This window comes from Musa acuminata, chromosome BXJ1-7 (genome assembly GCF_036884655.1).
Source record: "Musa acuminata AAA Group cultivar baxijiao chromosome BXJ1-7, Cavendish_Baxijiao_AAA, whole genome shotgun sequence".
Taxonomy (NCBI): Eukaryota; Viridiplantae; Streptophyta; class Magnoliopsida; order Zingiberales; family Musaceae; genus Musa; species Musa acuminata.
The window spans coordinates 38,347,748-38,360,000 of record NC_088333.1 but is presented as its reverse complement, the minus strand read 5'-3'; the positions used below and the strand labels follow the sequence as shown (position 1 = coordinate 38,360,000).

Here is a 12,253-nt window from a genome sequence, read left to right as displayed (position 1 = left end):
ATGTCCTTATCCATGGCTTTTAAGTATTCGCGACAGAGCTCGACGTGTGTCAATCATGATCGTAACACATCTGGAATGAGAGAGTATATAATTGGATCTCAGATGGATTTAATTGGATCTCAGATAGGATATGGGTCTCCCAATCAGGATTTCTTAGAGTTACGGTCAAAACATCCGGTTATGTTTAAGAACACATTTATGGTTTTAATATGTAGTCGGAGAAAGAAATTTATGTTTGATAAATATTAGATGAAAGCTGTATTTGGGAAAACTGTATAGAATATTTTGTGATAGGATTTATCATTCTAATATATATATATATATATATATATATTATTTAAGTTAATAAGTAAATAAATAAAATAAATAAATGAATGCATGTAATCCTACCAAAAAAAATTCATATGGCCCAAATATATAATAAATAAAAATATAAAATTTATATAAATAAATAAATAATATCTTTTATAAAATATAAATTATATTGATCTCTCGCTAAATCATTTTGATAATATTATAATTTTAGATAAAGTGGCATGACACTCTCAAATAAAATAAAAAAAATTAGTACCGTAAAGTATTTAAAGTAAATATTCGATCCTTAATATATATCTCAAATGTATTCTCAAACATAGTCTAAATTAATACCTTAATCTAAAATTATTTTATAAAAATATGAGTTAATATAATCATAAAAAAGCGGCTTTTAAACCTCTCTGGAAATGACTCGAGATATTGAACTACTGTAAAATGATTTTGAGACATAGACGATCCAATCATGTCACTTTCCGTCAAACGTCTTGTCATTCTGATAAGTTGATTCAGCGTGTTCATACGTACACTGATATGTAGATTGAGAGTTCCGTCGTGGTGTGGTGAATTCAGTTCAACGCGTTCATACGTAAGAATTTGATTGTCTACAGCATGCCCTTCTGCTATCCTCCTCCTGAGTGATGGCATGTGGTCGAGGCAAAGTCTGCCATCAATCAGATTTAGGTGAGGTGAGGCAAAGTCTGTCATCAATCTGAAGTTACAACTTTGCCTGCCATTTCCGAAGCAAATCGCCACCACAAATTAATTAGGTGCAGAGCTAAGTTTTATTGGCGACAATGTTATCGATACATGCCAGCATACTGGCAGCAGACCAAATGCGGTGATTCACCACGTACGCATTTTTATTGCATTAAAGGATACATACATACTTGTATTCATTTGCGTGCATGCTCGTTCATCGCTCTCAAGCTTTTTTCTTCAAGGCAATGACCATAACGGTGTGCTTGGTTTTCTCTTTGAGGAGATGCCTCGCAACCTTGTCGGCATACCGTGAGAATAGCTCATCGAGTATGGCATCCCCGAAATGATGTGCGATCAAGGATTCCGACACAGCCCGTACACACTTCGCCACGTTCTTCCCGTTCAGTACATTGTCGAATACGATATCGTCGTCGTCGGTGTCATCGAACGGGTCCCAGTTGCACTCAAAAATCTGTGCTTGTTCCAGATCAAATAAACCTTCGTCATGGATCACTGCCTTCACTTCCTGCATTGAGGGTGTATATATTGGCAGATTGAAGGCGTCCAGTTTATCTTCTGATACGATTCCCTGAATTCAATAGACACAAGACTCGGGGTGGTCAGTTTTGTTCTTGCCGCTTCATAGTGGGACAGAAAAGATCGGATTTGACGACGCTGAGGAGTTCGAGTTGAAGATTGGAGGTATACGTACCTGCGAGACCATTTCGTTAAGGGCCTCTGCGAGTAGTCCATATAGAGAACTTAACTCGCCAGTGGCTGGGTGTTTGCTTTTTCTACCTAGGAATGTTAATACCATTCCCCCTCCGATGCTTAGTTCTACGTAACGAGATTTGAGAAACGTGGAGAAGTCCCTCCGGTGTTGTTCTTGGTATGCTTTCACGACCTGGGGTGGGCTGTTCTCCGCAATATAGATGTTGCCCTTGTTCAGCGGAACACCCTTCTCACTCTCGAGACCTTGTGGAACCTAAGACACATAGTTCATGATCAGTAGTAGAACATCAACACAGTGCAACACCGCACGCAGGACGTGAGAAAGCACAGTCGTGATCGACCTGAGAGAGCCACATGAGACAGTAGTTAGAGTGGAAGATGTGAACAGTGTTACGCGGGAAAAGCCTCCCGTAGAAGGAGCCGGGCATGCCCACAACGTAATGAGGCACGAGCAGGTCCCCCTTCTCCTCCTCCATCTTCTTCTCGTATCTTTCCAAAGACCGGAAGACATTATTGAAGTCATTTCCCGGGAGGTCGTTCAAGAAGAACTGGATCTCCGGTGGCTTCTGTTCCAGCCTTCGACATAGGTCACCGACGATGCCAAGCACCTCAGAGACCACAAGAAAGGTGTTCGGACCCGACGAACAACCGAGGTCGATGACGACCATCCTCTCAGGGAGCAGCGTCTGGTACAGCTCAGCTATGGCGGTCTCCAATATGGGCTTTGTTCTATAAAGCGCTTTCTCCTGAATACAAACACAGTAAGCAACTCAGTAAACCGAAGATTGATTAAACTAACAACACTACTTCGAGGAAGACGACTAACTTGAAGTCTGGAATTAGTGGCATAGCTGGTTTCTCCGGCTCCTCCAACCATGTGAAGGGCTTGCTCTACCTTGATGACCATCTTCTTATCTCTGTCTTTTAAGAGCTTCTCGTGCTTGGCAGCCGCTGAGCTCCAAGCCACAGGGCCAAAACATATATATAGACCGTGATTTCTCGTGTTGTGGTGCAGCACTTACCGCCACAATTGATATACCGTCGGCTTCAGCCAGTCGGACATGGGGTCACTCTTCTTCCTCCCATGTATTGTATGATCAGAAGAAGTACGTCAGCATGAGCACAAAACGTGTTACTGGAATTACTAAGTCACACGAGGAACACGTTTTTTTACTATGATTAATGTGGAAAAGAAAATGCTGCAGAAAAGTTGACATTAACATGGCAAGCGTAGACAAATTCTTGCCCGTCGCAATAGAGGTTTGAACGTTCGTTCTCTCAGTCGTATCCCTAGCGTTATTCACGTGGTATCTCATAAACTTGCTGCTATTGGAAGATCCCATGGCTCTCCATTGTTGTGAACTGCAGCCCACACATTAGCGTTATTCCTTTCTTGTTAAAGCAAAAAGGACATGCTCTACAAGGAAAAAAAAAAAAAATCAGTAACCAACAAAAGTTATCATCAAAAAATAAAAAAGTATATCACTAAAAGAATTAGTAATGTTATGAGGTCCCATGGTTAAAAGTTTTTGTGTCTTGAAAAGACACTATTGTCACTAAATTATGGATTTTAATGATAGCTTATTCTATTAAAATTCTGTCACTAAAATGAAATAAACTGATGAAATAATATTTCGTCCATACTATTTGGTGATGAATAATTCTGTGACTAAATGTCTTGACGAAAAGTTTTAGTGACAACTTGGCGATTTCTGATTAAACAAAAAGAGTGATGATAATTTGCCTATCACTAAAATGTTTGATAAAAAAAATTAGTGACAATTACTTGAATTTGTTACTAATGCGTATTTAGACGAAAACAATATGAGCGACAATTACATTAGCGACAGACTATCAACAAAAAAAAAATATATATATATATATTATCAATAATAATTTTCTTAACAACATATCAATATTTAATAATTTTAAAATAATACCAAAACTTTTAATAATAAAAAATCCACATTATTATTCAAAGATAATACAATAAAAAAGCTCCCTGTCATATCGAAAATAAAAAACAATGCAACCGGCATGAAACATAGAAAAGAGATTTACATGTCTTCATTCTTCGGTACTCTCCTACATCATGCAAGGGGTCACAATTACATAAAGACAAATTGTTAAGTTAATAAAATAAAATGCACAAAAATGAAAGTGTCGCACAAGCTCCATAATCTTCCTCCTTAATAATCACATTGGAAAAAGAAATAACATGGTCTTAGTTATTCCACTAAATTTTTTATTCAATAGTAATTCAGTTGACAAATTAGAGGAGAAAAAACATTAGCTAATAAAAGAAGAACAAATCAGCACTGGGAAGTCCTAAATGTAGGAAAATTGGGTGCGGTGCAGAAAAATCTAAATGTAGGAAAAAGAACTGCTATGCATGCATGCGCTCTTAAAATTTGAATGAAAAGAAAGAAAATAGTAAAAAATTAAAGAATATTTCTAATTTGTAGTGCTTTCCATTCATCCAAGAAAACCTATTTATATTAGTCAAAAGATATCCCATTAAATCTTATCTCCTAACTATTTGAGTTAATCTTATGAAGAACACCATCCAGATGATGAACTTGTGAGCAAAACATAAAAAAAAAAAAAAGGTAAAGATAGGATGGTACCATCAACAGGGCATCCTCATCCCAAAAAAAAAAAGGATTTTGATGGTTACACAATATCAGATAAAGTAAGATAAACATCGGAACGAATAATCCATTTGACAGCGAGTAATTAAACTAGAGAAACAAATGCAGAGGGTAACGAGCACCTTTGGAATATCTAGGTGGCTGAAACAAAAGAACGTCAATTACATATATGAAATGTAAGAACAAATAAAATTGCATCTTGGTTTTGTCACGTATAACAAATAGTAATTTGTTTTACGAGGGCTAAACAATCTCATCATGACTTGTTATGAGACAAACAAGAGCAGTCAAGGCAAAATAATTAAGTTGCATATGACTATATAGCTATGCAACACAGTCCGTAAAAGAGGCTCGTCTGCAGCTTGATCTCGACCAACATCATGGCACAACATATCTTATGGAGACAAACTAAGCAAATCTAAGACAAAAAAGGGAGAGAAAGACAGCTCAGTGAGTCCCAAAGGCATCCGGGCTTTAAAAGAAAAAAAATTGTTTCAAAAGATAAACCGAATCACCCCATTTTGATTCATGCTCAAATCAAATCAACCACAACCAGGTTGCAAATGACTAACCTTACTTTTGCACCAAAGCTCGCCATCAAATACAAGCAAAATTATATGACCTGCAAAGAATAAAAGCACAAAAGCTCCACAAACTCAACATCATAGTCATGATAACACGATCGAACATCACATAAGTCTTGGGTTACTCGATGGTGATCAACTAATCGAATCTGTTTTTAATATTTACATTAAAAAGGTAAATAAAAAAAACATACATATTAAAATTATAATATATTTAGATGGCATTATAAATATATTTTTTATAATATAATGAAACAGGTGACAAGTATAACGACAAGAGAGGATGATGAGGATAAAATGAAGTAGTGAATCAAGCTTCTATAACTTCATCAAAATCACAATATTTTCTTAAATCCGGATTGCATAAAATAGATTTCAACATCAAAGAATTGTCTGGTATTTTTTATGAAATTTCAACTTCTTGATCAACCAGAGTACCCCCATGTTCAAGGCTCTTAGGCTGGCAGCTAACAACAAAAATGATTGCTTCATCTGTCTTCTTCTTGACCATCATATCCAGTAGAAAATACACCTTGCCCCAACAGATTAAGACTCGCTATAGTTTGCAGTTCACAATTCAGAAAATAGCTAAGAACTAACTATACATTAAAGTGGTCCATTATTTCACTCCAGGCATATGCAGAAATGCAGGTATCAATCAAGTGAATCAATATTTCTACCTCAACAATTTCCAAGATCTTCTTCCGAAGACCTACATGTATCTAAGATATACAAGCAAGGCGAATCAACTTGTCAACAAAAAAAATCTCATTATTCAACCTGAAAGACTTTAAAGACAAAACAAGCAACTCTTTTGGAAGAAACAACTGTGTTGACAATATTACATACTATTCTTTTAAACACTGATCAAAATTACTTGCATTTGGCCTTATCCCCATCCAAAAGAGAAATAACATCATCCGTGAACAAATTCACTAAATTTAAGAAAAAATACAGAAAATATTAAACGAGAATGTATGTGATGGATTGTACAAAGACATAAAAAGAGAAGGTAAGCAATGAACCAGCCTTATGATGTACTCAAAATGGATGTAGGAACCATTTTCTTCTATGTACTGCAATCAAAGAAACTTGCATATCAGATGACTAGTAGAGAAATTCAAGGAAACCTGAATATGCATCAAGAAAAAATATTTCAAAAACCCACAAGACCATAAAGAAAGAAGTAAAATTTCGAATCCCTTATATATATATATATATATATATATATATATATACACACACACACACACACACACACACACATTTTAGAATGAAGAACCAAAATACATGCTTTAATTCTTCCTCCCTAGTGAAGGTTGATATATCCAACTAAGATTTTGATCAATTCATATAATAAATAAAAATATGTTGGTAGGCAGTTATCACTTTTGCAATAGAACTTGGTACTTTATCCTCATCAAGTTGTAAGATCTCTATGACTCAAGTGCATGCTGATGTTTGATTGCACTGCTCACACTATTCCATCATGCTTAACAAAACCTTTAAGACATGTTGAAAATAGAAATTGAAGAAAAAATTGAAGTAGCATATCTAGTCCTTGTATGTGTAGACATGAGCAGGTAGGATAACCAAAAAAACAATTACATTCTTTGTCCATGACAGGATGCCAGTGGTCCTATGATTAATGACCAGATTATGCATGGACTATAGGTGCTCCAAAGCATATCAGAATAAATAGCATATCATCATGAAAAGATTTAGCAGGACAGAAATATCATATGCTTCAATACTACTATATAGTTTTTTATATGCCAATATCAATCAATTTCCACATCCTAAAGTTGAATCATCCATTATGTATAGTGTACACGAGCATAAGTTTCCATAACATCGCTACATCTAAATTTTATTGACAATTAGACATAATTTGCCCTGGAAAAAATATTAGAAAATATATATGAAGTATTGAGACCCCAATTTAAAAATAAATATATCTGAAAATACAAGTGCAAGACGATTAAGAGTGCATTTAAAGAAATGTGAAAAAGAAGTGGAAAAACGAAGATTCTAAATCGAAAGATTTGAAGCACAAAGCAGAAGCACAATTTGAAGGCATCTAATATTTAAGGTTCAATTCAATATATATTTAATTTACATCCTCTATTCGAAACAAAAATCATCTCGCTCATATTTATCCCTTTGATAAATCTTGTGAACATACTTCAAATTGGGTTGCTCTTCCTTCAGTAATATGTTTGACTAGAAGCATGGATGATCCGATGATGAATTGCTGCGTTGGGAGGTTCTCTGCCTTTATGATTTGAGCCTTCCAAGTCTTCGTTATTTTAGTTTAGGCATCAACCATGGGTTAGCAGCGGTGGAAGCCATCTTTCCATGAACGGAAGGACTAGAAAAAGAAGTAAGTGGATTCAAATCCTTCCTAAACACTACTTTGTTAGTAGTCTAGTGGAGATTATATTGCTTCAGGACTACAATCCACCTTTTCATGGCCAAACTAAAAGACATCCAGAATTCGATTTAGGGTTTCAAAGAGGAAATCTTATAAGCGATGGAGAAGGAAGAATTCAGCTTCTGCGACAGGAAGGATGAGGGAGAGAGAGACGAGGAAGATTTAGCCTCATACCAGGATGTCGTGGTTCACTCACCCCCTCACCGTCATTCATCACCTGTGTCGACCGTAGTCGTTTGCCCGCCGTCAAACATAAATAGGGAGATCAGCGTCGTGCCCGCGAGAGAGGATGATTTCTGTTATTATCTTTGGAGATTTCTCCAATGGCAGCATGATTCCCCCGATAGGGTTCACCAACGTCGCACATCCTATCCAAGAAACAGTCGATGTTTCCTTCTATGAGGTTGAGTTGAATCTAATTGATCTTTACCGTAGAATTAGATGATATTGATCATTTGTAATCGTACGGTGCAAATAATAATCCCTATTATATATATATATATATATATATATATATATATATATATATATATATATATTAGTGATAAAGTACGTGTTGTCGCTAATGGAGGTTTTAGTTACTATAGTAAAAATATTTATCAATTAAAATTTGAAATTGAACCATGCCATTCCATATGTCATGCTCCATCAAACATCTTATCATTTAGATATGTTAATTGAGCATTACACCCACGGCTTTGATTACTATCTTAAATAATTATTTAGCTCATCAAGTTCGGATCATAATATTTGATATCAGAATCAATCTAATACTTAGGCATGATGAGAAAACTCAAGTAAAAAAATAGTATCTCTAGATTGAGTTGAAGGATTATCACAATATAAAACTACCATTAGGTTATGCTTTATATTCATCATTCTAAGATTTGATCTCGGCTATACTCAATTGAATAGCTCTCAAAATTCAGCATATTCATACATTAGAATTGGATTACCAATTCCTCTCGTGTGATGGTATGTGGCTAAGGTAAAGTTTATGGTGAGGACTACAAATCAACTAGGTGGTCATAGATGCCTAAATCTAAATTTATAAAGATAATTTTTCATGAATAAAAAGATTATCTATAGATAGAGTTAGGAGACTAAGAGTTGGATTGTCTATTCCTCTTAAGTTATGGCATGTGGACGAAGAGGCAAAGTCCGTCATGTGGACTACAAATCATCCAGCTTTAGGTGGTCATGGATGCCTAAATCTAATGACCTTTCACGAATAAGCAGGATTTTGCCTGACATTTCTTCAGCAAATCAACACCACATGTTAATCAGGTGCAGAGCTAAGTTTTATTGGCCATAATGTTACCCATACATGCCAGCATAATGAACAGTCAAATGTGCAGCAGACCAAACGTGGTGATTCACAATGTACGTATTTTTATTGCATTAACGGATGCATACTTTTCTACATATGAATTTGCATCAAGTTTTGCGTGCATGCATGCTTGTTCACTCTCAAGCTTTTTTCTTCAGGGCAATGACTAAAACGGTGTACTTGGTTTTCTCTTTGAGGAGATGCCTCGCAACCTTCTCGGCATATCGTACGAATAACTCATCCAGTATGGCGGCGCCAAACTGATGTGCAATCAAGGATTCAAATACAGCCCGTATACACTTCGCCACGTTCTTCCCGTTCAGTATATTGTCTGATACAGTATCGTCGTCGTCGGTGCCATCAAACGGGTCCCAGTTGGATTCAAAAATCTGTGCTTGTTCCAAATAAAATAAACCTTCGTCGTGGATCACTGCCTTCACTTCCTGCATTGATGCCCCATAAATCGGCAAATTGAAGGTGTCCACGTTGTCTTGTGATATGATTCCCTGAACTCAATAAACAATGACTCGTGTCAGCTCTCTTCTTTAACCTTGCGAAGGAAAAACAGTGTTCTCACTATTCCTTAAGGTGAAGATTTGAGGTACCTGTGAGACCATGGCATTAAGGGCCTCTGCGAGTAGTCCATATAGAGAGCTTAACTCGCCATTGGCTGGGTGTTTGCTTTTTCTTCCTAGGAATGTTAATACCATTCCCCCTCCGATGCTTAGTTCCACGTAACGAGATTTGAGAAACGTGGAGAAGTCCCTCCGGTGTTGTTCTTGGTATGCTTTCACGACCTGGGGTGGGCTGTTCTCTGCAATATAGATGTTGCCCTTGTTCAGCGGAACACCCTGCTCACTCTCGAGACCTTGAGGAACCTAAGACACATAATTCATGATCAATAGTAGAACATCAACGCAGTGCAACACCGCACGCATGACATGAGAAAGCACAGTCGTGATCGACCTGAGAGAGCCACATGAGACAGTAGTTAGAGTGGAAGAAGTGAACAGTGTTACGCGGGAAAAGCCTCCCGTAGAAGGAGCCGGGCATGCCCACAACGTAATGAGGCACGAGCAGGTCCCCCTTCTCCTCCTCCATCTTCTTCTCGTATCTTTCCAAAGACCGGAAGACATTATTGAAGTCATTTCCCGGGAGGTCGTTCAAGAAGAACTGGATCTCCGGTGGCTTCTGTTCCAGCCTTCGACGTAGGTCACCGACGATGCCAAGCACCTCAGAGACCACAAGAAAGGTGTTCGGACCCGACGAACAACCGAGGTCGACGACGATCATCCTCTCAGGGAGCAGCGTCCCGTACATCTCTGCTATGGCGGTCTCCAATATGGGCTTTGTTCTATAAATCGCTTTCTCCTGAATACAAACACAGTAAGCAACTCAGCAATCCGAAGATTGACTCAACTAATAACACTACTTCAAGGAAGACGACTAACTTGAAGTCTGGAATTAGTGGCGTAGCTGGTTTCTCCGGCTCCTCCAACCATATGAAGGGCTTGCTCTACCTTCAAGGCCATCTACGTATCTGTCTTTTAAGAGCTTGTCTTGCTTTGGCATCCGCTGAGCTCCATGCTACCGGATCAGAACATCTAAATAGGCCGTGATAACAATATTTCTCTCACCATCTCTTTCGGCGTCAATAATAGTATACTTTATCGTGTCATCAGTCATCCTGTCCGGAGCACGTGGAGTGGCATGTCCGTGTTTATCTTCGTTTGGTTGTTGCGTAACGTGGTCCAGCACTTATCGATACAGTGATGTAAAATGTTTATATGTAACGTGAAAAAAATTGTACGTTAGTATTGAAATCAAATAATATTAGATTGATTTTTATAATACTTATGTTTTGATGTTATCTAAAAAAGATCTTCATGTAATTTGGGTATCGTATTTATATCAAAAAACTATTGTGAATCTCCATAAAGAACTAAACTCTCGTTCTAAGATTGAATGAGAAACTCTAATATTTCAATTGTGTCTTTATGATATGCATCGTATAGTTCTGGAGGTCTTGTTTATTTATAGATGAGAGTAGAGGATCTAGAATAAGTTATTATAAGAGTTCTTCTCGTCAAGAATATCATATAAGGAATCATACTATAATATGATCTCGTCATGCAACCAGTGCAACCATCGTTGCCTCACAATCGTGGAAGACAATTATATAAAGAATCTCACGAGATTGATAGAAAGATAAATCGATAATACATGAATCATTCAAACATCGTAAATCAGAAAACAATAGATCTAAGATATTTGATTTCAAAAACCTAGGATCTGATATCAATTGTAAGCATAAAATATATGACATGCTATATGAAATATAGAAAAACTTTTATGTTAGGATTGAAATCAAATAACATTGGATTGGTTTTTACGATATGTACCTTTCGATGTCATCTAAAAAAAATCTCTGTATGATCTTAGCATCATCTTTAGATCAAAAACCTACTATCAATCTATAAAAAGAAATTGATAGTCCTTAAATGTCCAGTCTATTTATAGACGAGAATAGAGAGTCTAAGATAAATTATTAGGTGAGTTCCTCACCTCCCCAAAGATTTCTCTTATACCATGAACTTCTTTTCTATTAATCCATATTTATTATTAAAATTTAATTAATTTTATTATATATCTTATCCAATTATAAATGATCAAATAATCTAATACAACTACAGCCAGTTGACATGAGTCTCTCTTCTTTCTCCTTCTATATTTTATGATGAGAAGAAGTATATCACCATGAGCACAGAAAGGTGTTTATGGAATTACAAGTCACCGGGAACATGTTTCTGGCTATGATTAATCTGGAAAAGAAAATGCTACAGAAAAGTGATCATTAACATGCAAGCAATAGGTTGAATGTTCTTTCTATCAGTCGTATCCCTAGCATTTTTAACATGGTACCTTGTAAACTTGCTGTTTTTGGGAGATCCCATGCCTCCATTGCTGTGAACTGCAGCTGGCAAAACAGCTGCCCAATTTGTCTTCGACTCTCAATAGATTTCCTTTCTCTGTAGCAACAAAAGGACATGGAAGCATGAACAACTGACAGTAGCCAACGTGACAGATCACCGACACAGATATGGATGATATGTAAATGTCAGCCTTACTAAGATCAGACAAAGTCTGACCGATAAGTATAAATAATTCATGATGGCATTATCAAATGGATATGAATTATAATTTACCTAATAAAATCAACTTTCTGAGTCACAAATCAGAACATACGACACAAGATGAGTATATTCATATATGGATACATTTATAGACAATGTTTATATATGACATACAGGAAAAGCTTTGATTGATAAACCTCTTTAATTGAAAAATAAAAATCATCCACAGACCTGCTTGTGGATCTTTCAAAATCCCTGTGATATTGCTATGATCTTCTGTGTTCTAACTCCATATCTCTAATGAAACATGGAGTCTCTCTTCTTCCTCCTATATTTTATTATCAGAAGAAGTACATCAACATGAGCACAAATGG

General features: G+C 36.6%; 2 protein-coding genes across 2 annotated transcripts; both read right to left on the bottom strand.

The window, feature by feature from the left end:
* Positions 1-1,145: 1,145 nt before the first annotated feature.
* On the bottom strand, positions 1,146-7,818 carry LOC135679248 (anthranilate O-methyltransferase 3-like). The gene is made up of 5 exons (XM_065192775.1): positions 4,970-7,818; positions 2,573-3,163; positions 2,088-2,492; positions 1,727-1,999; positions 1,146-1,603 (listed from the first exon to the last, which is right to left on the bottom strand). The coding sequence occupies exons 2-5, from the start codon at positions 2,651-2,653 to the stop codon at positions 1,238-1,240; spliced, it is 1,125 nt and encodes a 374-aa protein (XP_065048847.1). The 5' UTR covers positions 2,654-3,163; positions 4,970-7,818; the 3' UTR covers positions 1,146-1,237.
* Positions 7,819-8,820: 1,002 nt separating this feature from the next.
* On the bottom strand, positions 8,821-10,332 carry LOC135679247 (anthranilate O-methyltransferase 3-like). Its single transcript, XM_065192774.1, has 4 exons — positions 10,197-10,332; positions 9,712-10,116; positions 9,351-9,623; positions 8,821-9,251 (listed from the first exon to the last, which is right to left on the bottom strand). The coding sequence occupies exons 1-4, from the start codon at positions 10,275-10,277 to the stop codon at positions 8,886-8,888; spliced, it is 1,125 nt and encodes a 374-aa protein (XP_065048846.1). The 5' UTR covers positions 10,278-10,332; the 3' UTR covers positions 8,821-8,885.
* Between the last annotated feature and the right edge of the window lie 1,921 nt (positions 10,333-12,253).

Bases quoted from the DNA above. Each gene is read 5' to 3' on its own strand.
- LOC135679248 (XM_065192775.1), bottom strand. From the start codon at position 2,653: ATGGTCATCAAGGTAGAGCAAGCCCTTCACATGGTTGGAGGAGCCGGA. The intron at 2,493-2,572 runs GTTAGTCGTCTT...GTTTGTATTCAG, and splicing joins CCACTAATTCCAGACTTCAA to GAGAAAGCGCTTTATAGAAC. The intron at 2,000-2,087 runs GTCGATCACGAC...TATGTGTCTTAG, and splicing joins GTCTCATGTGGCTCTCTCAG to GTTCCACAAGGTCTCGAGAG.
- LOC135679247 (XM_065192774.1), bottom strand. From the start codon at position 10,277: ATGGCCTTGAAGGTAGAGCAAGCCCTTCATATGGTTGGAGGAGCCGGA. The intron at 10,117-10,196 runs GTTAGTCGTCTT...GTTTGTATTCAG, and splicing joins CCACTAATTCCAGACTTCAA to GAGAAAGCGATTTATAGAAC. The intron at 9,624-9,711 runs GTCGATCACGAC...TATGTGTCTTAG, and splicing joins GTCTCATGTGGCTCTCTCAG to GTTCCTCAAGGTCTCGAGAG.